Source organism: Falco punctatus, assembly GCF_963210335.1.
Source record: "Falco punctatus genome assembly, chromosome: 2".
Taxonomy (NCBI): domain Eukaryota; kingdom Metazoa; phylum Chordata; class Aves; order Falconiformes; family Falconidae; genus Falco; species Falco punctatus.
The window spans coordinates 69,669,066-69,693,122 of NC_137581.1; the positions used below are offsets into that span (position 1 = coordinate 69,669,066).

The following is a 24,057-nucleotide window of genomic DNA, read 5'->3' on the forward strand; positions in this document are numbered from 1 at the left end:
TGACAACATGGTGAACAGCAGCAACAGGGTGCCCTGAGGGCACAAATCGGCCTTAATTGCCCTGAGCATCCTGCCTGGGGACCCCCTACCCCACCAGCACTCTGCTCAGGTGGAGGCTCAGGAGCTGCAACTCAGCCAGGGCTTGACCCTGTTAGAGGCTGAAATAGGTAGCACAAAACGGTACTCATGGCACAGAATAACTGAGGCTGGCAGAGACCTCAGGAGGTCTCCAGCCTGATCCCAAGCAGGAATTCAGACCAGGTTTTGTCTACTCCGGTCTTGAAAACCTCCCAGGACTGAATGGCACAACCTCTCTGGACAACCTGTTGCAGCACCTGGATGTCTCAGCCTCTCTTGCTTCAACTCACGCCTGTTGCTACTTGTCCTCTCACCTGCTGTAAGGAGCTTCACTGCCTCCTTGATGACCACTCACAGCACTGGAGCGGCATCCCTCCTCCAGGCTGAACCAGCCCAGCTGCCCCTGCATCTCCTCACAGGGCAAGTGCCCCAGTCCCCACCACTTCGAAGGCCTTCCATGAGTTTCCTCCAGCTTGACCATGCCCTTCCTGTACTGTGGGGCACAAAACTGGACACGCTGCCCTAGGTGTGGTCTAACAATCGCCAAATAACTCATCACTTTCCTCTATCTATCAGCCAAACTTCTGTTAATACAGCCCAAATCAGGAACTTACCCAGTTAAAAAACCCAAACAAACACACACAGGTTTCTCAGGGTTTGTTTTAAAGGATAGAGGAGTTCCCAAATCCAGTTCACACACAGCTGTGCCAGCATAACAGAGATGGTACCATGCCTTGGCACTAAGATTAGAGTAGCCACAGAGGGGGAAGGGGGAATAACAAAGGGCTTGAGGAACTCTGTACTACGGGACACTGTGCCGAGGAATACCAACCTGGTATGTATCCCCAGACCCTGGGTTTTACTGTGCTCTTTTCTTCCTAAGGAAGTAACTGCTTAGTACTTTAAGTGGAGATATTTGTGGGCAGAAAACTTTTAACAAAACACATCACCCCACTCTATACACTGCAAACACAATTGGCTGTACCACAGGTTTAAATGCATGACTTCAGTACAAGAGCAGGTTCAAAATCTCTGTCATAAATGACTTGTGCTTTACAATAGTAAGGCAAGGCTGGAAAAAATACATCCTCTGATCAAATAGTGCCCCTGTGTAATAGTGGTACTTGTTCTCTTTCTTTCAGAGTGCTTTGGATTCGTCAAGTACCACACTCAAGCCCTTAGTTATTCAAAATAAGAATTAAATCACTAAAATATCTATGATTATTTTAACATTATCATGCTGTTCGGAATGCATGTTCTGAGATACTGGGGAAACGTATTATCTAGTCAAAAGGGAAAGCTTATCAGTTCATGACCCTATTAAAGATGATATAATATAAAATGCATGGTTGGATTTGAAAATGTTCAATACTCAGATTATTATTTCCTTTGAATACAGTTGGAACCAGGCAATGCTACAGCATAGCTCAACAAAGTCTAGTACCTGCTTCAATAAAAAAGGACAACAAGATGAGTTAATGATTGCAATTTTATTACATGGAACAGTAAATTCCAGACAACTGAGTCACATAACAGACAGCCAGTGCCATGGGAAGTCTCTGTTCTTTATGTAAACCAAGTCATCAAGCTGGTAAATTGACCCATGAACATCATATTCCACGGTATTCTGAAACAAATTAACACAGTATTATATTTTATGTTGAGATGTTGATCTGCATATGACTTAGTATTCAGTTCCATATGTCTAGTCCTTCTCAAAGTTAGAAATAAAATAATTTTCTGGTGCTAGAATTTGAAACCAAGATGAATGAAAGTTTTAAAGTTTCAATAAGTGCCCAGAGCTGTTATTTTTACTCAAACATGAATCCTCCCTCCTCGTACAGTTCTCGTCTCTCCACCGTGTCCTAACTCCACTGTCCTTCTTTTAGAGTACAGAGGCGTGATGTGCATCTTGCAGCCAGGCTGGTTCAGGGGGCTGAGCTGTGGATACGATTTACCACTGCATGGGAGGCTAGGGCATGATTGCAGAGTAGTGGCTTCTACACCAGCACTTCAATGAGACTCGTTTGATAGTGTAGCAGTTGTGCTAACTCCAGAGTACTCTGGATAGTTTCATGCAAGTTTACTCTAACTGATTTTTGAACTGCGTTGCCCAAAATCTATAGGGACTCTCTGCCTGTTTGGCTTATCTTAGTGGTTGGTTGTCAGCTCAAGCTTCCGTGTAACTCTGAACAGATCTGGGCAGCACTACCTGCCCCTACAGGTTTCATGGCTATGAAATGTCTCCCACACACATGTAGATCTAACAACACAAGAACAGCTGCATCAGCTCAAAACAATGATCCATACAGCTCCTTATCTTCCTTCCATCCATGAGAAGCAATGGATGCTCAGAGCAGGCCTGAGACCAGAGCCAGCAAGTAACAATGCTGCTCTGCAACATTCTCCTAAGTTTTTGGTTCCTTCTTTTTATAAAGCAGTTTATTCCTGAATATATAAAGGTATTCTTTGTGTGTGTAGTTTTTCTTTCCTATCCTTCTGTCCTGTCCCAAAATATCCAACCTTTTCAGTCGACAGCTGGAATGTAATGTAATTTTATACTACAAAAGATCACCATTTTCCGTTTATTGCAGGGAAGGAGATACTGGAAGGAGAGACTGGTGGAGAGGGACACATACTGGTGGAGAGGGAACATCTGTATTGTTCATTTCCCACTAAAGCTCACGAAGACCTTTAACAAACACTTTCAAGGATGGATATACAAGTGCTAAGTGATATTATTAGATCTCATTGTCTTCCTTCCTTATATCCCCACCCCTTCTCTTTCTAGTTAATGTTTACCCCAAAACAGGTCCCAATTCTGATGTGAGGATGACTCCTCCACCTGCATGCAGACCTGTATTAGTGGTCTCATGCAGGATGAGGTGACTGAAGCTCTCTTGGAACAAAGCAGTCTAGCTTTTGTGTTCCACGCACAATTTACAGCCTGTTTTTAAACTTTATAATTTATGTACTGTTGTTATCATTTGCAGAGCACGAAAGCTCCTCCTTACTGAACCTTAAAGAGAAAACAATCCTTTTACCAAGAGCATACACTGTAAATATCTGAGCATGAAAAATGCATTTCTGCCCAGACACTTCCTAGTGACCACATGAAACATCCATGTGGGTATCTAGGTTTGTAATACTTCTCAGTAACTCCTTCTGTCATGAGGATCATCATTATTGAGGAAAACCAGAACAAGTTCTTTTCACTTTTGAATGCCTACTTACCACTGCCTTCAATAGTTCTTCCATTTCGAGGCTGAAAAAAAAAAGTAATTAGATGGTTGTGCAGAAGTATTAGATGCCAGATTTATAAGCACACCAAAATAAATCTCCCATCATGCAGACAGAGTACATAAGGCTGAGAATGTTTCATTTAAAGGGACAGCCTGTCAAATACCAGGTGATCCATGCAGGGTGGGTTTTGCCTTTGAAACAGAAATATTAATTCAGCCTCTGTCCAGAGAGCTAAACAGTCTGGCTTTATTCTTGTTAAGGGTCTTGGTCCCAATTCATTGGGGTACTATATGTAGATGCCTAAGAAAGAGCATATAAATACAAGCACTGAAAATACCCGGCCAAACACACCTGAAGTGAGCTAAAATGTAAGTGACAGCTGAACTGGGATTCTGGTTACCTGCTACAACCTACTTTAGAACATTTATTTTTTTTTGTTAATGTGTTGGAGATGTTCCTAAAAACTAGTTTGATGTTAATCAGAGTGTCTCTAAACCAGCATATTCTGCATTAGACCGTGCCATAGTTCAGCAAGTCAATGGATGAAAAACATGAGAAATTACATCCATAGTTTTTCTTTGGCTTTTCATCCTGTTATGCAGTGTGCCTCACTTACTGGCCAGACCTTTCAGACCAAGTAGACATTCAGCTCACACACACTTTATCTAACACATTTAGCATCAGCACACCTTGGCAGCCTCAGAGATAAAACCCATATGCTACTTCTATCTTTGCAAACATTTTATCTAGAGCCAGATATTTAGAGTCACCTCTTCAAATACAGAAGTATTTAATCTATTACTACATGTCATTGTCTCGTCATCTCTTAGTTGAACCAGAGCTTTTTAAACAAACTTCCCTAAGCTTTCAAGCAAAGGATATTTGGCCTTTAGTCAAAAGAAGTGCAGCAAGAACTTGTGAAGGCAAACAGCTGCTCATTTATAGATATATAACACTGGTTCAGAATCTATAAGTAGTAAGAGATTCAGATACCCTGAAAAGGAAAAAAGGGCGTCCCAGAGTCCCATGACTATCCTGTAAAATAAAAGCACAAACAATAACAAAATAGTTTAAACTCAGTTCCATAGATCTGTTGACAGGTTTTGGTGTCATTCCATCAGAATGGCAATTAATTCACACTGTTGAAAAAGGCCCTACTAACAAGATGCTGATAGTCCCCAATGCCCATTCATCTGGAACGCAGATTAAAAATACCCCAAAGGGCATTGTCAAGAACTATCCATTCTGTCTAGTGTAAATATACTAAATTACCATAATTAAAGATTCACAGGCTTCAGAAAATGTATTAAAAAAAGCTTTACACATAGCTGATTGCTTTGCAGAAGCAGGGTCAGCACAACTGGCTTTCCAACCACTGGAAAAAAAACAAGCTGACTTAAAAAAAAGGCAGCAAAAAAAGCAGGGGAAGGGCCATACTTCCCTGTCCAGGGCTACTCACTTGTTTCCACATTTACATACCTTCTTTGTAAACTTGGCAGCAGCAATCTGTGATTCCTGCAAGTGGACAATGTAAGTTAATCAAGATGCTGTCACTTCTTTGGTTTGTTACAGTAATCCTCCATCACTGATGAGGTTGCTGCACTCTTGTGTGAGAGAAGGGATAATCTTTTATCTGTCTGTGATAAGCGTAAGAACAGCAGCAAATGGATCTTTTTAATGACTGATTGTAAACCTTGCCTTAACCAATGTTAACCCATTCATTACCACCATTCAACATGCCCCCTTCACTGTGCAGCAAAGCACAGCCATGCTCTGGGGGCTGAAGCAGAGCTCCACCTGCAGCAAACGTGGCAGCTCCATTCCTCAGGCTTGAATTGTACCGACAGCTCTTACTTTAAAATGTGGTAGCTCTTTGCCTTTCGGACTGACCTTTGTTTTAACCCAGGCATGATTGCTGGTTTTAAGCCTTCCCCTGCACCCTTTATGCTTCACGAAAATTGCTCATTTTTCTACTCAGCCTTACATCAAGGAACAGAAGCTCTCACCATGACTTCACAGAAGCCAGCTAAGCTCGGTGTCTAACAAAGCCCTGAACCTGCAGCCTGGTACACTGGCCAGCTTTGGGAGCCCTCCTGCCCATGGCACAGTTTCCAGGCTGCACGGTCCCAGCTGTCCAGGAATGGGATAGCTCTGTGTGCCACAGGCACGGTTATATCCATGAACAGTTTGAGTTACCTGGGGCAGCCTTGAAAAAACAAGCACATATAATGAGCAAGGACATGAAGACAGGGAATGATAACACAGGAAAAGCATGTAGATGGGAAACTGGAGAGGAAGAATTTAAGGCTACAAAATATACGAGCAAGGAGAAGGAAATGACGATTCAGGGTATGAGATGATGATACCTTGGTTCAAGCCTCAAGACTATGATTTACAGGACTATGAAATACTATGGAAGAAAAAAGTGCTTGCTCCATCAAGGTGCTTTAAAAGATGCAGAGGAGAAGACTATAGCAAAGAGATAGTGCGAATGCTAGTTTTGCTCAAAGATGACTATTACATACCAAAGATAGAGACTGACTCATGACTTAACCTGCAGCTTCAAATATCCTAGCTAATTTATAACAGGTGAGGGTTTACTATGTGGAAGAAACATGGTAAAAACTGAGCTTGTAAACAGTGTGTCAGCTTGACTTTAGGATGGAAATTTCAAACTCTTGTGGAGGTGACTGCAATACAGCTGGGTTTAGGTAGCTCTTCCTGATTCTTCTTAAAGTTCCATCTGCAAGATTTACCCAAAGATTAGGCATCAAAGTTAAATAGTCTATTAGTTCTCCCAAAAGATTTTAAGTTCCCCAGATGGAATTCAAGTCCCATTAATGTCCAAATTGCCATTGACTTTGCCTTTCAGAGTGCTGAGGTCCCATTCCCTCTCTTGAAACACCATCTACCTTCTCCATGTAGTCTGCAACATTGAATCAATTTTTCTTTTTTAAAAAAAATCCATGCAAATGTAAAATCATGTAAAAAGCTGAAGTCCAGTTAAAATCAGTAGGATTTCATAACCGTTTGATTGGGTGTGCTACAGACTCATGTTTGCAGTACTTTCTCAAGATTCTGCATGGGCTGAGAAAGTACAACTTCATGTAATAAGAATTTTACTCAGCAGGGTAAAACTTGGCTACTTTTGCCTAGTTCTTTTCCCATACCTCACATTTATATTTGATCTGCCACTTAATCAGACCACACCTAGAAGCCATATTGCATGTATGTAGCTGATATGTCATATGTCTTGAAAGGATACTGTACAAGATTCAGGTCCCAATCTCGATGATGCACAAGAAAGTGATTTTTTTTTTCCAAAATTAGCAACTGAAATAGTAACCAGGAATAAGGCTCCATTCAAAGTTACCGGATGATTCTGGATGTCCCTTCATTAGCTAACCTGCAGAAGCATAGGAGTCAATATCGAACTCAAAAACACTTATTAGATATTTAAAACTGAAATGATAGAATTTTATACCATCAACTACAGTATTGCAGAGTTTTATGGCTGCTTTAGGAAAGCATGCTTGGAATCACAAGCTAAAGGCACCAGCAGGAAGACATACTGAAATTCATGTCAAAATACTTTCTATTATTGTCTTGAAAGCTCTGCTCGTGATTTGAAACAGGGGACTCAAACTCAAGTAAACTGGCCTTTTAAACATACCCACAGCCAGAGTTAATTTTATGGGAAAGGCTCTTAATAAACTGGTAATAATAAAGAATTAATATAAAGCAAAACTGACTCAGAGATAGATTCCAATATGACTGCACCAATGAGGAAGAGCTATAATCACTGACTCTTCAACTTAATTTTTTGGATCAGTCAGAAACACAAGAAAAGCTCAAATAAAGTATTAAAATCAGTAAAGTAACTCATACACCTCCATGTTCAACATGACCTTAAGTATGCTGTTGATCCAATGTTATATATGTATCTATTTTTTTTAGTATATTCCACCCTGCTTTATTCAAAAGCGAGGGTTAAAATACTGATCCTGGGTGTAAGTAGACGTTTTGATTCTTGAGCTCTGAATCGGTGAAAAACAGCGATTTCACAGATATAGTTTAATAGAGTTAAGAATTACATGCAAACTAATAATGAGAAGACAGTCTTTTATATACTCTCCTACATCTCATAAACCATGACAATATTAGATTATACATTACTGTTTGGAAAGAAATGTCAGAAAGTTGTTTTTGGAGGGGTTGCTTTGAAATAAATGAAGCAGTTACACCTTACCTCATTTGTATGCATGCTGTTGAATATGGAATAACAGAGGTCCAAAACTGTGCTGGAGATCTGTAAAGCCAAACAGTACCTTAATAAGTTTACTGAGGGGTTGTGGTGTACCCTGTTTGATATAGAACAGGCCTGATTCTGATCCCAGCACAATTTAAAATGTTACACTAAAACCACTCAACAGCAAGGTAAGACTTACTGACGCTACTACAAGCTAAAAACTACTATTTTGTAGGAGGAGAATACACACAATACTGCTAATGTCACAGTCCTGTGCTATAAAGAGATCTAAATTTTATATATATATTATTATATTTAAAATACATCTTCCTATGCTAAGCGTTCTAGAAATACTTAGGGTTTCGGCATCTACACTCATTTTAATCTACAAGCATTTCAGTTAATCAATACTATAAACCTTTAACCATATACTGAAATGCACTGTCCCATTCTCACTGCCACAGGACAGGGATTTGCCGATGCATGCAATTACATTAGATGAGAAATAACTACAGCTCCAAAGGAAGTAAAGTGTAAGACACATGAACAACTGGCTCTGGGAGCCATTTTCCACAAGTTTTGGTTTACAAAACAAAGATTTCAGAAAGAAAAAAGTCTGCACAAAATATTCAAAATTTCCAGATAATTCCTGATCCTGCCAAGATTTTTCTCTCCCCTTAGAAAAAGGGAATGACCCTTGGGCTCACTATCCAGTGCAGTGGGGCTGATCTTTCAAAACTACTGTTTTTTAACTTGTTTGCAAGGTCTGGGCCAGAGCCACCACAGCCGAAACAACCTGTCAAAACTTCCCCTCGCTCCCCTCTCCTCTAAGCACCCCGAAGCAAACCCATCCAACCCACCATCAGTGAGCTGGGACCAGGTGGGACCCTGCCGGTATCTCCTACAGCACTGACCAGCAGCTCTTGCTGCCACGCTGCCTACCACTGCGAGGGGATGAAAAGCACTTTTCTTTTTTCTTCTTTCACCTTTTCCTTTCTCTAGGTCTGAGTCAGCTCTGCAGGGGGGCGAGCACAGCCACGAGCACACTCACTCTGTGGCGCCTGCAGACACGGACGCCCAGGGTTGCCCTGGGCCATTAGTATGTCTGGAAGAGAAAGTCCCAGCAGATCAAACACGTTACCAAAGTCAGTTTACCTGGGGCTGATTAGACAGTTCCATCCACTGACTGAAGCACAGCGCCAGTTGCTTTAAAAAGTAAGGGCGAGACATTGGCAGTGAGCCTGTCACACGTGGGGACCCGCCTCAGCTCCTGCCGGCCCGGGTACCCCACCCCGCACACCGCACCCCTACCCACACCTGTCCCACCTCCCTCCCCGGGCTGCAAAGGGCTCCAGCCCCCCACGCTCCCCACCACCCCCAGGGGTCCCACGCCGCATTTCCAGTCCGATGCCACTGTCTCACCGCACCCCCCGTCACCGGCGGGTCACCCCCGCCCCGGGCAGCCCGGGCTGGCGCGCCCCCGTCCTACCCCTCCACCGCGCGTCGCTTTCAGACGGGCTGTCGGGGAAGGCAGGGGGACACACAGGGACGTACCTGGCTTTTGGGCAGGTCCGCGCCGTCCCCGTAGCGCGAGAAGGGCTGGGGGAACCCTGCGGGGACACGGGATGGGGTCACGCCTGTGCGGGGACGCCGCGGAGCCCGGCCCCGACGGCGCCCCTCAAGGGGGGGGGGGGGGGGGGGGGGGCGGTTCTTCCCAAGGCTTGGGCTGGGGCCGGAGGGGCTGGGGGGGCTCCGGTGTGCGCGTGTCCCCGCCGGGGGCGGGACGTACCTGAGCCCCGCGGCAGGGCGCAGAGGCAGCAGGCGGCCAGCAGCCAGGGCAGGGCGGGCGGCAGCGGGGGCATGGCGGGGCGGCGGGCGCGCGGCGGGCGGGACAGCCGCCTTTATGGGGCCGCGCCGAGCCCGGGCCGCGCCCCGCCGGTGGGCACCGGGCGGCCCCGCCCCCGCGACCCCCGCCCGCGGGCTGCCGGCGTCTGCCTTTCGCACGTCCTGCCGGGGCTGCCGCGGCGCGGGGGCGGCACAGCTTGCCTTCGGAACGGGACGCGTGAGAACCTCCCGTGTCGAACGAGCCCCGGCCCATCTTACCGTGTTTCCCTTCACGGGAAATAAGGAAAGCCACCCACCTCCTTCGCGCCCTAGGCGGTGTGGGCCGGACGCCGATCTGCCCTAACCAAGGGGGATTCTCTGTTCTAGCTGATTCCATCGCTGCATTGGGAAATGCTTCCTGGTTCCCCCAGAGCTAGTTCTACGGGCAACGCTTTCTAATCGGGTCTGAGACTGAGAAAGGCAGAGTCCTCCCCAACCTCTTTTTTTATAGATTCTGGGCCTGCTGGAGCCAATACATATCCAGGTGTCCAACTCCTGACGTATGCAGTAGAGATGTTCGGGAGGCGATGGCGCCATGTGAGGTACAAGGCATAAAAAGCTGCAGAAGGTACTGCTGGCACAGCAGCCCACCTCAGCTCGTAACGTCCCTCCGCCGCTGCGCTTTGCACGGATAAGGGGTTCCTGGTGCGAGCATCTCAGAGCAGTCAGCGAGGAGGGGCACCTGCTTTCTCACGGCGAGGAAAAGGAGAGCCAGACTTCACGTGACTTCGCCAGCTCCACAGCTGTGTGTCCTGAGTACGTAAAGAGGTGCAGGAGCAGCTGAGTGACCCCAGCACCATTAGTTCACCCTTTGTTCCTTCCCCTGGGAGAGGCGGCCGTCTTCGCCTCATCGCAGCCCCTTGGGTGCAATAATCTGAGTGGGGAGCTGTCAGGAGAGGTCAGGCATTGCTATAGCAGGCACTCAGCTCTTCGCTTCTTACTGATCTGAACTGGAGATTGGAGTTTCAAGACAGGATAGTATGTGAAGAGATTATTCCCTCTGACTGCATAATTTTTACCCCTTATGGGAGCTATGGAAGATTGCAGTGAGTTTTGTGATGATGACTTCTCACAGCAAACCCTCCCAGGCATTCAGTAATGAGGTGATGGAGGGTTCCAGGAAGCCTGTACCCCTTTTCTGCAGTAACCCTGCTTTTTGTCCAAGCCCATGCAATCCCAGTGTGAAAGTACTTGTTATATTTTCTCAGAAAAGGAGGATGGCATTTTATTTCTGATAGCAGCAAGAAGCAGGTTCCTGTTCAGTGTAATTTCATTTAAGCCAGAGTGGTCACAGAAATGTGAAAGCAGAGCTACGCTAGTGTGAGCTGAGCCCATCAGGGTTAGACAGCAAAATGACGGAAGGTAAAGATACTCCAAAGGACTGCACCATTTTGTATTAATGATCTTCTTTCTGTCTTTTGGCACTTCAACCAAACTGAAAATTATTGTTCACCAATAGTGTTTCTGTTACCATGCTTATCACAGATTTTGCACCCAAATCACTCCCATGCTGCAGGAACGTGGGATCCTAGAGAGCCATTGTAGATTCAGTGTTTGTTACTATCTTTTTGAATGCTAGAATATTAGATACTAATGCTTTTAAATCTTAATGATTTGCTACATTTTCGAGTAGAGCGTGGTCCTCTGGCTTTCCCTGTCTGGTGAGAAAGGCTCAGTCTGCTGCTTTCTTTCTCAGGCTACTCATTACCTGCCTAAATTCCCACTTCTGTCCCACACAGCCTGTTGAATAACAGCCCCTTTCAAAGTATTTAAATATATCTGGGTTTAGGAGTGGGATTTTTTTTGCAATAGAGTAGAGAAAGAGGTATGCGATCATGTTGTGTGGGTAAAATCTACCACTCCCATACATAAAATACTGGATGCTACTTGAACTTATCCTTCCTCCTTCTCATGCGTGATAAAGGATCTGCTGCTTTATTTCACCCTTTCCCAGTGAGTACCCTAAATGTATCCTGTGCTTTCCTTCAGCGAATTTTGCCTATGTGTTTGTCCCATGAAGCCTGTGGAGTTATTAATTTGCTTCAAGTGAGATTTATCCTTAAAGACGAAACAAAAAATTAAGTCATACAAGCTTCATTAAAAAACATCAATACAACATATTACCAAACTGAAAATACTATTTTTGTCAGTGACTGTGCCGTATGAGGGAAGAATGGGGAAAAGTATTTAAAAATAAAATTTCAAACAGATGAGTGTGTCATATGAATGCATTCACCTTCCTTAAATCAGAACTTTCTTTGCTGCTATACATTTCATTTCATAGGTGTTCGCTAAGGTGCAGCTCCGATATATCAGCACCAAGCCACATTAATAAGCCATACTTTTACTGCACAAATGAAATTCCTGCTTTAAAGTCCTGGCCTTCCTGCATGCAGAGAGAGAAATAGGTTAAGAGTTTCAGTGCCCACAGTGAATCACAAACAAGTTAAAAATGAAGCTTTAGTGGGGAGTCAATGAGAAACCAGAGGATTTTTTATGGTGAGTCAGGAGGCTTGGCATATATTTAGCAATACCGCTATCACGGTACTCGTAAAATAAAACATCCTGTAATTGATAAATAAAGAATAAGAAGGAAAATTGGTTTCAGTGGGCATAAGGGTGAAGGGCTGGCTTCCCTTTTGTAGATGATCTCTGCAATGAAATCAGCAGGTTATCTCAGACAAGGAGGACTGAGTTGGCCAAACATCGCCATTGTGCAGTTCCTGAGCACATCCCAACTGGTTCGCTTCTGCTTGCACATGCTTCTCACCCTCTGCATCTTGGCAATGCTTGCTATAAAGCCTTATCCTGCTCTAAGCGCTTTCTATACCTAACCCATGACCCGTTTGGAAAGATGAGCAAAACTGCAGAAATTGGAGGGTATTTATTAGGCAAACCTGCCATAAAGCCCGCAGATATCTCCCACTACTCTTCTTCTATTAAATATGACAGTGCCTATTTATACTGAATACAAGGCTGTATTTAATGTGGGTTTAGTTAACATTAATTTACCTTCCCAGCACAGACAAGGGGTCCAAAGAGTGAGAGATCGTCTCGTTTTTGTTTTTACATGGGCAAAGCTTCACCCAGCACGCAGGGCTGTGGGGCCAAACTTTGCTTTACGAGCACACATCACATTTTATAAAACTGGCATCTAGTATAGGTGTTGATTTGGTTGTCAGAATGTCAAGTAAGTACAGAATAGTTAATTTTTTGCTTTTGTTTATGGTTGGATTGCTAAACTTTACAGCTATAAAGCCATGGTCTTAAAGTTGAGTCGGCCAGCAAGTAAATATTTCAAGGGCACTAGTAAAAGCATGCCCCATAGGGTAGCAGTTCAAAGACAAGAAGCTAACCAAAAGCATCAAAATGGAGAATGGGTGTTAATGGGGAAGTTAGAGAACTAGACCAGGAGTCTGACCATTTGCATTCTTTTGGATAATTTCTTGGATAAAGATGATTTTATGTCTGCTACTTTCAGCCAGAGATGTGGAAATTCCTCTGAAATGAAGCAATTTGCACCTACTAGGTTGTGCTGTATAGAAACAGCACTGTGGCAGTGGGATATATTGGACTAAAGTGGGCTGAAAGTTCATTATAATTAGCACACTTTGTGGCATTTGGAAAGATCTTCAATCTGTAAGTCCACTTGGCTTGATTTTATTTGGTGCTTCTCCAGTCAGACAGGGAAGCGGCATGCTGTTCTGCTTAGGCAACTGGTGGGATAACTCAATCAGTATCTGTGGTTGAGCTTTCATCAAGGATTTGTCCAGAATGATTTGTTCCTGGCTTCTTAGCTTGTGCCCCTACCAGAAATTTCCAGGTGGTCTCCCAGTCAAATACTGGAGTGGCTGACACATACTTAGCATCACCAGCTGAACAGATCTGATTTTAGTAGCTTAATTATAATGCCAGAACTCATTCATCCATGCTTCCCTAATCTGAATGATTTAATTCATAGCTTTAATTTTCTTTGAGTATAGTTATATGTAAATCATAATTTTGTGTTTATAGAGGGATAACCACAGTCTGTGGTAATGGAAACCTTACACTGATTACTAGAGTACAGCATATAGGCTAACATGTGTACCATGTCTCAGATTCCTGGCAAATACCTAAATCCTAAATCCATTAGTACATGTGAAGGGAATATGTTAAAATAAATGTTTGTCTCACCAAGAGCTGGGTACAAGGACAACTGATTCCAGACCATTTTTACTATCTGACCAAGTTTCCTCAAACACCACTCACCCTAAACCCACCAGCCAGAGAGAAGAAACCACCAGACTACATTAATCCATGTCAGCAGCATATGACCCACCAACCCTGTGTTTGTGATACTGCTTATTATCTGCCTGACTTTGAGACCACACACAAAACCCAACCCATCTAGGAAGCTGAGTGTGTAAATAACTGGCAGCTCAGGCCTCTGGTCACTCCAAGTTAGGCATTTACTACCAAGTGAGAAGCAAGGAGTTTAAAGGTTTGCTTCCCTTAGACTTATTTAGCAGCACTTACTCCTGTCAGAGATACGAGTTGAGTGCCATCCAAAATGAGTAAGCACTCAATGTCACTTACAATTGTTGCTAAAGATATCTGTATTTTTCCTGTTAAGTAATTTGACTCATTTAATATGAAAGCAATTTAATTTTCTCACTCTGTTTCAGTTCAAATGTATTTATACAGAGTTTTACTAGCATTGCAAATTAACTGATTGCTTCCCTGACATACAAACTCTTGTATGTTCTCACTCCTGACAGCTGTAAGACTTGGGCTAACTTCTATTCTGCCCCTTGGCCAAAGTGGTTATGCCTGGACATGCATTGCCTGAGTATTTGCTTATCTGATTAGGTTATATCACTCTTCAAAAGCTTTACTGTAGCAAAAAGCAAAACTTTTCAGCTTTTAAAGTATTTTATGAGCCCGAAAATATTGGAACTGTAAGTTTCAGGGAAACAGCCACTCCAGGGTCTAGTGATCGGACGAGATTGACAAACAATAAATTAAGCACCGTTAATAATAAGTCTGCTTATTCTGTTTGGACTAGGGTCCAAAACTGTCTGTCAGTAGTGATACCTCCCTCACAGCCTCTACTGAGAAGGGCTTCTCACCCTCAGGATCTGTTCCTCTCCACACCTGAGTCCCAGAGGCCCTTCGTGCACAGAGCATGTATGTCCCTTCCCTACAGAGGATCACAAAGATCTGCCTGGTCTACCTGTAAGCAGCTGGCCAGAAGAGTCACTGGCAAACAAAAAAAGGTGAACTTTCTTTGGAGGGGACTCCCCGTTTCACAGTGAATATCTTTTTAAAGCTTTCAATCTCCTCCTCAAATAAATTTGAAGGCAGTTTCAGTCTATTTGCAGAAGCACAGTGGCTTTTGTTATAGGCATAGAATAAGGGCTCTGTGTTACAGAATTTGGCTCCTCCATCAATACCCTGTTTACACGTTATCTTCTTGAGTTTAGTTGTTCCATGCAGGCCAAACCTTGGACTGAGGGAGCTCTCCCTGCACAGGGAAGGACTCCACAAACAAGCCCTTCTGCTCACTTGGTCTCTGCACTGGGAACTGCATGTTGCTGAGCCCCTGCTGAGCTCAACAGGGACCAAAGCTGTGGTTAGACATAAATGTCTAGAAAAAGAGATCCCCTATTATGATGCACTGACCAAACAAGACAAATAAGGGACAAGAACATGGTGGCAGGATTACAGACATCTTGTAGCTTCTATCCCTCATCTGCATTTACTTTCTCTTTGTAAGTATTTCTTGCCAGCAAAACGTTGTGTGTGGGACTGCTTTTGTGGACCACCCTTGGTAAAAAGGAACTTAAATGTCAACAAGTGGAGCACCAGAAACTGTCTGAGAGAACATTTGCCCCAACTGGTGCTGCTAAAGAGGAAGACGAACATCAGCAAGATTTAACAGTAAACAGGGAATTGTAGTCTTTTGAAAAAAGGGAGTGAGCTTGAAAGAAGTACAGAAGATGCACCAAAATTTGTAACAGAGGGTAGTGCCCTGGTGATGGGAACAGAGCAGGGTTTGGCAGTGCCAGGGGTGGTCCCACAACACCACAGCCTTTGCCCACCACCAAGGCTGCAGCATCCACATGGAACGGGGGACACAGCCAGCACTCAGTGGGGGGGTGAGCCAGTGGGTGCAGTGCAGAGGGACCCTGCATCTGTGGCCCAACAGGGCTTCCTCAGTAGCATGGGGGTTCAGGGGGTTGTCAGGAGCAGTGGGGGCTTGCACACAGCCAGAGCAGACACATCCCCCAAAGCAGAAGTGGGCAGGGAGGGGAGCCCCACACCCAGGGGAAGGGGATGGGCATTTGCCACTCCCTGTGCAGGATTTGAACTTTTGGGGATTAGAAAAGCGTTCAAAAATTTGTAGGAGTTCAGTAACAGTTTATGAGTGTCTAGTGTTGTAGTTTATTCACCAATTGCTGATTAATTATATGCTGTTAATAAACCCCTTCAATCTTGGTTTGTTTTAAACTATGAACAGTTTTCCCCTGGACATCCTGTATGCACCTGAGCGTCCCTCAATGCTAGCAACATTGTGCATGAAATAAGGTGAGCTTTCTTTTCCCTTTTATAGTAACACATCTTAAGAATGCATCTTGTCCATCTTAAATGGCATGCTGCACTGCCTCTTGGCTCTGAAGTCTCCAAAGTAAAGAAGGAATTACTCCAAAGCCAAAAAAGAAGGGGGCGAATTTGAGAGAGAATAAGCGTGACTTGAGGGAAATAATGACAGAGTGGAGAGCTAGGTTTCTTACAGTGACTACCCACAGGGAAAACTAAGTTCTAACTCAGCGAAGGAGTACTCTAGTCCTCATATTCTGTCAAACACAGTACCTGCCTGTCTCAGCCCTACTACCAGAAACAAGCAGAGGCTGGAGCCTCTCTAGCATTCCTGTCTGCATGTAAGGGGAGAAGCCAGACTTTCCTCCACAGTATAATTTGCTGTAAGACACCACACTTAAAAACAAGCAGAGTACTTCTGGTTTTCACCTGGAAAGACTTAATTGCTACAGAAGGAGGAAAAGCCGAAACTCAGAAAGAAAACAGGTGGCCACATCAATGGTTACCTCAGCCACCTTCTCCCAAGTACATCTTAGGGATGAGGTTTTAGCAAAGATGATACGTTGAGACTGCATCTTATCACTTCTTCATATAAAAAGATATAGTGTAATAAGTGGTTAATCCTGTTTGGTTTACCATGCTAACCTCAGAGATTTGAGATGGCTAGAGGTATGTGATTCTCACAAAGTCATATGAAACTGGAGATCGCATTGTTCTTGTTTAGTTGAATAGTCCTGAGACAGGAGAATTAATTGTATGCAAGTTAGATTTTCTTTCTGTTGACAAAGTTATCATATTTCTGGCCAGCAATACAGTGTCTAAGAAGACAGTGTTTAATAGAAGAGTGAGGAGGGATGTAACATTAAAAACCAATCCATCTGTGATGAAATACAGTAAGATATATGAGTATAACATTAAAGAAGCCAGGCAGGATACACCATTAAACACTATATTAATGCTTCATGATGCATAATAAAATAATAAAAAAAAAATTCTAGAGAGTGTATTGCATATATTTCCAAAATCCAAGCTATCATTACATTTAAAAATTTACATGTTCACTTTACAGTGTAGCCTGACAGGTTCTAGTCATTTGCTGAGCTTTTGGCCTATAATAATGCTGCTGCTCTGGTCCATGATATTCCCTGCAACTCTGAAAGGCAGTGCTAAAGGAACTGTGGTATCAAAACTACCATTCACAAACATTTTTTTAAAGCAGCTTTATTTTCACCATGGAATCAATAATGTGCTTCACTTATCCAGTTGTAAAATCCTAGTGAAGAAAGGAGATTTTTCCTTTGGGGAGAAAGAGTTGGATAAGATGAAACCTGTGTGCAGTAGCTTAAGGTTAACTTCATACTGACTATGGTGTGACAATAAAGCAAAGAAAGAAGCAATCAAGCAGAGCTCCCCACCTTCTGTTCAGAGAAAACACAGCCAAAACGAATTTTCCCTATTCTAACTCCACCAACATTACTGAGAAAAGAGCAGAAATGGATATGACCCAACAACTTCTGTAACAGGAGCGCATTTAAGCAGCAAGAGTGCTAGGCACAATCTAGCACCACGAGCTATCCAAGAGAATGAGGCCCAGTGTGTTGCTGTTGTTATTGTTCCTGAAGAACAAAAAAATCTGCCCTCTTTACATTGGCTGGATCAATGTCACTGCTCAGTGACATGGTTTCCTTAATGAAGTAAGCGCTCAAGGAAGCTGCATGTAAATTAGGAAATAATGATATCGCAACGAAGCACATGCTAACTGCTCTGGTGCTTTTTTCAAACCTGGGAAAGCTTACTAGTTAAATAATGTCAAAAATAAAAGGATAGAATGTCTAGAGGGAATTGGTAAGTGGGCGGGTGGGTGGCAGCCTTCTTCTTTTCTGGGAATACAACTTAAAATAAAGACAGTGTTTCTGGGGAAACATGCCTAAAATGGTGTGATGCTTCCAAATGCAGGGCTGGGGTGTCCCTTATTCTAAAAAAAGAAATAGTTGTGATTCTGTAAGATTCTTGTGAGCAGGGCCTGAAGATGAACAGAGGACTTAGTCCCTGCAGCAAGAGCTGACAGCTGAGGAAAGGGAAAAGTTTGGCTGTGAATGGTCAAAAAAGATTGTATTCAATAAGAATTTATGATGTTAGATTGCAAGAGGAAGAATGCTTAATACAGCTGATCTGGGCTATCCACAATATTTATAAAGGAACTGAGAACAGTCATGTCAGTAGGGTCTGTGCTCCAAGATGGTATCCTGGATCACTAAAAATCCACTTTTTGTGACAACACTTACTTCGTATTTGAAAACCACATCTTTGCTTGGTTTGGTCATTTTTTAATTCATTCCGTCATTTTGAGTTCAGTTGTAGATTTTGCAATTTAGAGCATCAGCATTAGCTGAAAAAACACATTCTGATACTTTTTTGAAGTACATCACTACAGTGATGGATACAAAGCATAGTGTAATACATTAAACAACAATGATGTTTTTCTTTGTTTGCAGTGTAAAACTGGCACATTCAATATTGCTAATTATCAAATATCAATTGCAATAGCAACAATGACTTCATGTAACTGTGTGCTTTGTAACTGAGTATCTTAAAATACTTTTAAGAGATTGTCTGTGAATACAGATTTTATCTCATTAACCCTATTTCATTTAAGTTGAATGCATAGCAAGAAGATGTAAAATCATTCTCCGTCTTTTTAGATGAAGAAATTCCTGGGGATAAGCCATCATGCTTCTTATGGCTGAGCTATCACAGCTGGTCCTGGTATAAGGTTTGATGAATGATTGGTGGTCATGCAGTTCCATCAACTGCTCTTAGGGTGAGCTGAATAAATGGAGAAGTTTGTTGATGACCATCAGTTATACTTGAGGAGATGTCAAAGCTTTATGTTAAGTGTTGAATCACCTTACACTCTCCAGCCTTTTCCTTGTAGTGAGGCTGAAAGCTGTGTCATACAACTTTCTGTATTTACCAACCCCCTCATATTTTCAGGGCTCTCCTTGGTGGTTGTTGCCACAACTGCTTACAATGCTCATTTTAAAAATGAGACCTTTCAAACAGTCTCCCATGTATTCTCACCTTAGTGAGAACAAGATTTTATTGTTGCAGCCCAGGACTGGCTGTGCACTAATATCTTGGGAAACATTAAGCTGAAGGAAAAATTTGCCACAAAAAATAAAGGTAAAGCTAGAATATCTTGTGGGCCTGTTGTCTCTGTTTTCAAGGGCAAGAAACTTCAACATAAGTTTCAGTGGCCAAAGAATTCTGTTGACCACTGTGTTGCAGCCCCAAAGACCACGTTCTTCAAAACAATTCAACTTCTCCCTCTTAACTCTTCCTCCTATGCCTATTTCTGTCTACAAGTTGACCAGGAAAGTTCCTTGTGCCTTTTTTTCTTTTTCATATTTTAGCATTTGAACATGCATGGTGAGCTCAAGGGCATATGGTAGCATTAACAGCTCACATTCGGGAAAGCAGCAGAATAATCCTCTAAAAACACAAGGAATTTCCACCTTGTGTCTCTCTTTTTCTTTTTAAATAAAGAATCAAGGAAATTATGGGCCAGGCTTCAGGTTCTGTGAAAAAAAATAGGCTCTTAATTTCCATTGGAAACAGTCAGACATAAAGAGCTCCAAAATTGCTCTTGGCTGAGGACCAGGCACCAAGGGTAAGGCACAGGGGCTGCACCGTGCAGGAGGACACAGGCCCTGGGGAGTGACCCTCTGCGGCCAGAGCACAGACTGCCTTTGCGCTGCCTTGGCTGGAGGACATGCCAAGAGCTGTGAAGTCAAGTCCCAGCTCTCACAGAATGCCTTCCTCAGTTCAGATTGTAGAGCAATGCCTGTCATTTTAGGACAACCCCGCTAGACTTACATCGCCTAGAATTTCTGGCATGAACATTTTCTTCTTGCCTTCACAAGAGTGGTGCTGTTCCTAGTTAATTATTGGGCTACAGGGATATGGGGAACAAATGTTCAAATTCTTCCTGATAGATAACACATCTGCCACCTCCCAAGAGCCAGCCCAACCAGCAAGTATAAATTATTTGAAGCACTCAGTGTCCCTGTGAAAGCTGTTCCATTTAATGTAAAACACTATTCATTAGCCAACGAGACCTGGGTTCTGCCTCTCCCTCCACCCCTCTCTTTCTTTTCTCTCACAGTCCCATGACAGCGATGGTGAGTGCCATACCTGCAGTGTCACAGCAACTTTGTCACCTGGAAATAGTCTGGAACTAATTTGTCCCTTGGCGGATGCAACAGGTGAATTTAAGACTCAGCTGCTTGCCACTTTGACTCTGTCAGCCACAGAGAGAAATAAAAGTTAGTAAATCCAGCTGTCTGATTCAGGCCATGGGGAAAGGGCAGGGTAGCAGGTTACTTTGAAGTAACTTGTTTTGCATACTAATTGATTCAGTCAATTGTCTTAATTTCTCTACTTTGGAAAACACCCATAACAGGGACTTGAAACTCAATTGTTATTTCTGATTTTTGTTTAAAAAACTTATCTTTAAAAGATTTATCCTGCTACATTGACATGATAATTTGCTTGTAGGCTGCGCTCATTTCATGACCTATATAATTAATTTTGAATTATTTGGTTCAATTTTAATTGACATTGATTTGATAATTAAATGTAGTTCTTAGCTACTCTAGCCAGCCCTGGCAACATGTTCAGCTCATTGCTGTTAATAAACTCCACAAAGCTGTTTCCCCTTTTAAGCTACCAGCTCAGACTAAATGTCTTAAGAATATAAGGTAAATTAGATAGTTCAGCCAACAACCTACTTGCCTCAGTCTAAACTTTTTGTCTCCTACTCAGAAGGCAATCAAATAGTTGTAATGATATACAAAGATTTACCAATTTCCAAGGCAGCTATCATGAGACAAAACTTGCTTCTACCCTGAAATAAAAAGTGGACTTAATCTTCAAACGAAAACAAGTCTTATTTGCTGCTTATGGATCTGATCTTGTCCCTGCTAAAGCCAGTCTGATTTTGCTGCAGATATCAGCCCTAAGCTGCCCAATCTCTCCACATACCTGAGTCTTTCCTATATACCATCTATTTTAGACATGCACTTTATAGGTCACTCCTTGCTAAAGTTATTTTACATAAAGTTTAATCCAGGAAATATATAATACTTTATATATTATATGTAGACCATACTAGTAAATCCTGCATCTGTATGAAGCTGTTTTCCTCAGCCTCTTTTTTTTTTTTTTTTGATTGCTGCAGTGTCTTTTATGACTGTGGAGGCCAGAAGGTATTCTATAAGTTCTGTCATGTATCAACCAGACCCACATTTAAACCAGCTTGCTCAAGTTCCAGAAAGACAGAATCTAGTGATGAAGATCACACCCTAATAAATGTACTACGTGCCAGAAGTGTCACACCTGCCCAGTTACAAAGCAAGATACTTGTACACAAGAGATCTCTTTTGGTGATCAATCATGCCACAGAAATGCAGGCATGAAGCAGATCAGTGATTTCACTAACAATGGCAGTGCACTAGGGACAGCATGTGTTTCTGCTGACTTAAAATTCTTCCCAAGTACTCGATGCTGAACAGGTGACTTGTCTTAAGGTCAGCTCTCACAGAGGCAAAGCATAACTAAAAGGGCTACTAAAGACTAATCCTAATAATTGGCATTGGATTAAAACCTGAAATAACAGCAAAGAGCAAAAAATAAACATAGCATAAGTTTAACAATATGGGCAAGCCCATGCTTCTGCCAAATAGGGTGAACTTGGAAGGTCAGGGAAAACGAAGGTGTGTTCAGTGTGATTAGGTTGGATGTGTTCACAATGCAAACTGATAAACGGATGATTACTTGTCCAAGACAGGGACTCATTTAAACATTTCAGTATGCATAAATGCTATTTAGAATTAATTCATACTGAGGGCAATCAAGACAGATAATTTCTTGCTCTTGCAGTTCATATGTCCAGTGCCAAACCTGGTCCTCTTGACTGGCCAAGCTGCAAATGTTGATCTTTTGCAAGTAAGACTCTTCCAGGAGAAACATGAAACCTGGAATAAAGTTATACAAGAGTTATTAGGTCATAAAAACCTTTTTTAATGGCATAAACATTGAACATGTTACTAAGATGAAATCTTCCACTTTGGGCCCATATCCTCAGAGAAAAATGGGTGTATCACTCCCATTAGTTTTAGCAGCATATGTCTGAGGAAGCCACAGTCACTTCAGAACATCCCAGAGAGAGGAGGGTGACTTTTCACCAGCACAATTGTCCTTTATATTGCTCTGGCAGTGTAAAAATTCTCTAGTATTAAAAAGAACCCAGGCTCAAATGTTGGTTTTGCTGCCTATTTAAAGCACTAAACCCCACTACAGTTTGGCATTATTAGTAGCAAGAATCCTGTTGGCCTGAACTAGCAACTGTATAATCCAATGGTACAGTTGCCTATGCAGCACATTCTTCAACTTCATCAGACACTTTCAGGCCCAATTACTGACAACAAAGCTTATTAACTGTGCTTAGTTAGGAAAATTGGTTCCTTTTATAGTGGATTAATTATTATACATGTCAGTAACAACATGCTTGAAAGGTTAAAATACTTGGGTTGAGCCAGATAATCTGGCAGGAATTGGTTCCACAGCTGGAGACCACTTATTAATAAATCTGTGCATGGCTGCAATTGTAGTCATCACTCTGAAGCCTGAAGAAAAAAGCAGCTTTCTAACCTGTGCAAGATTCAGACTGGTGACAGCCACAGATTTCCAGTGTGCTTTGCCAACAAGGTACCTATCACTATCACCATTTCTACTTCACAGATAGAGGAAGGGAGGCTGTCACAAGCATGCAGTGTCTCAAGATATTGGTATAGACTCAGGCAGAGAACTCGGGTCTCTGATTACTGGGGTTTGGCCACTGATTCCCAGTGAGATCTATGTTTCTGCTTCTTCACTGGTGGCTAGCAGCTGTCAGCATAGCACTGAACGTGCAGTTGTTAATGCATTTTCATTAGCCCATTCTGCTCCATAGCATAGTGCACCATGGTAGTTAAGTCTGGAAAGGCATGAATAAGAGGCACAAAATCCTCCTCTCACAGTGAGGAATGCTGCCTCTTGGTCATTCAATGAGGCATCTAATGTAGCACACAGTTCTACTACCTGCAACTCAGACGTGGAAACCATGCAAGTCGCATGTGCGTGTCAGTGAGTCTCAGACTCCATACGGTCATGCAGACTGTGAAGTGAGAGATTGGGAAGTATGTGAGGTGAGTACTTAAGTAAGGTTGCCTGTCTTCACCTATGTTTCTTCTCCCCCCTTGTTCTAGAAGAGGCATTAAACTTGCTTGTTATCAGTTTTGATTTGGACTCTAATAAATTTACAATATGTTTTTTAGCTGTGAAACCATTTTAAACTCTACTTCCGTTGGATTATTTTCATTAACTGATAACTGGACACACAAACAGAAACTGCTACTACAGTCGTGTCTCTTCTGAATTTGCCCTGTCTTGAACTGTTGGCCCTGATCCTGCAGCAAGCTTCCCTGTGCCCGTTACAGACTTCATTAAGGTTTAGGGCATGACTATTAGAGTTCAAGTCTTCCATGGCAAATCAGCTTCAAAGGACTAGATATTGTTTGGGTATTTACTTATTTACACAATCCCATAATTGGCAATTTTGTTTCACATTCTCCACGCAAAATCTCACAGACAAACTGGGGTGAAATGCTGGGTAGCATGAACTGCAGCGGTTTACTGCAGAGGGGGTGAACCCTGCATAGCGTGGACATCAGACCATGTGGCCTGGGATTCAGGGATCATTCCCCAAAGCCTAAAAATCCAGTTAGATTTCTCAGTCATGTTTTCTTCCTTGTGTGGATTTTGGGGCTCCCAGTTCTCCCATGACTGAGCTCGAAATGATCCTGTTTGTATGGGTCTTTCTTAAGACAACATACTTGGGAAGAAGAGATGAAGGCTGGAAGCAAGGGCTTCTCACGCAGCATGCCTGTATGACTAGTTTGGACTGATCAACAGGACTGCCT

The 24,057-nt window shown here is 42.8% G+C and overlaps 1 protein-coding gene across 2 annotated transcripts; it reads right to left on the bottom strand.

Moving 5' to 3' along the window:
• Positions 1-1,553: 1,553 nt before the first annotated feature.
• On the bottom strand, positions 1,554-9,518 carry NMS (neuromedin S). 2 transcript variants are annotated; one of them, XM_080377354.1, is made up of 8 exons: positions 9,360-9,518; positions 9,125-9,180; positions 8,726-8,776; positions 7,571-7,630; positions 4,801-4,836; positions 4,315-4,356; positions 3,313-3,343; positions 1,554-1,705 (listed from the first exon to the last, which is right to left on the bottom strand). In XM_080377354.1, the coding sequence occupies exons 1-8, from the start codon at positions 9,430-9,432 to the stop codon at positions 1,689-1,691; spliced, it is 366 nt and encodes a 121-aa protein (XP_080233480.1). In that variant the 5' UTR covers positions 9,433-9,518; the 3' UTR covers positions 1,554-1,688. The 2 variants fall into 2 exon arrangements, with proteins under 2 accessions (XP_080233480.1, XP_080233481.1); XM_080377355.1 differs by lacking the exon at positions 8,726-8,776.
• Positions 9,519-24,057: the final 14,539 nt, after the last annotated feature.

Excerpts from the sequence above, each read along its gene's own strand:
- NMS (XM_080377354.1), bottom strand. The coding sequence starts at position 9,432 with ATGCCCCCGCTGCCGCCCGCCCTGCCCTGGCTGCTGGCCGCCTGCTGC. Across the intron at positions 4,357-4,800 it reads CTGCCAAGTTTACAAAGAAG|GATAGTCATGGGACTCTGGG; the intron begins GTATGTAAATGT and ends TTTATTTTACAG. Across the intron at positions 3,344-4,314 it reads GCCCTTTTTTCCTTTTCAGG|CCTCGAAATGGAAGAACTAT; the intron begins GTATCTGAATCT and ends TTTTTTTTTCAG.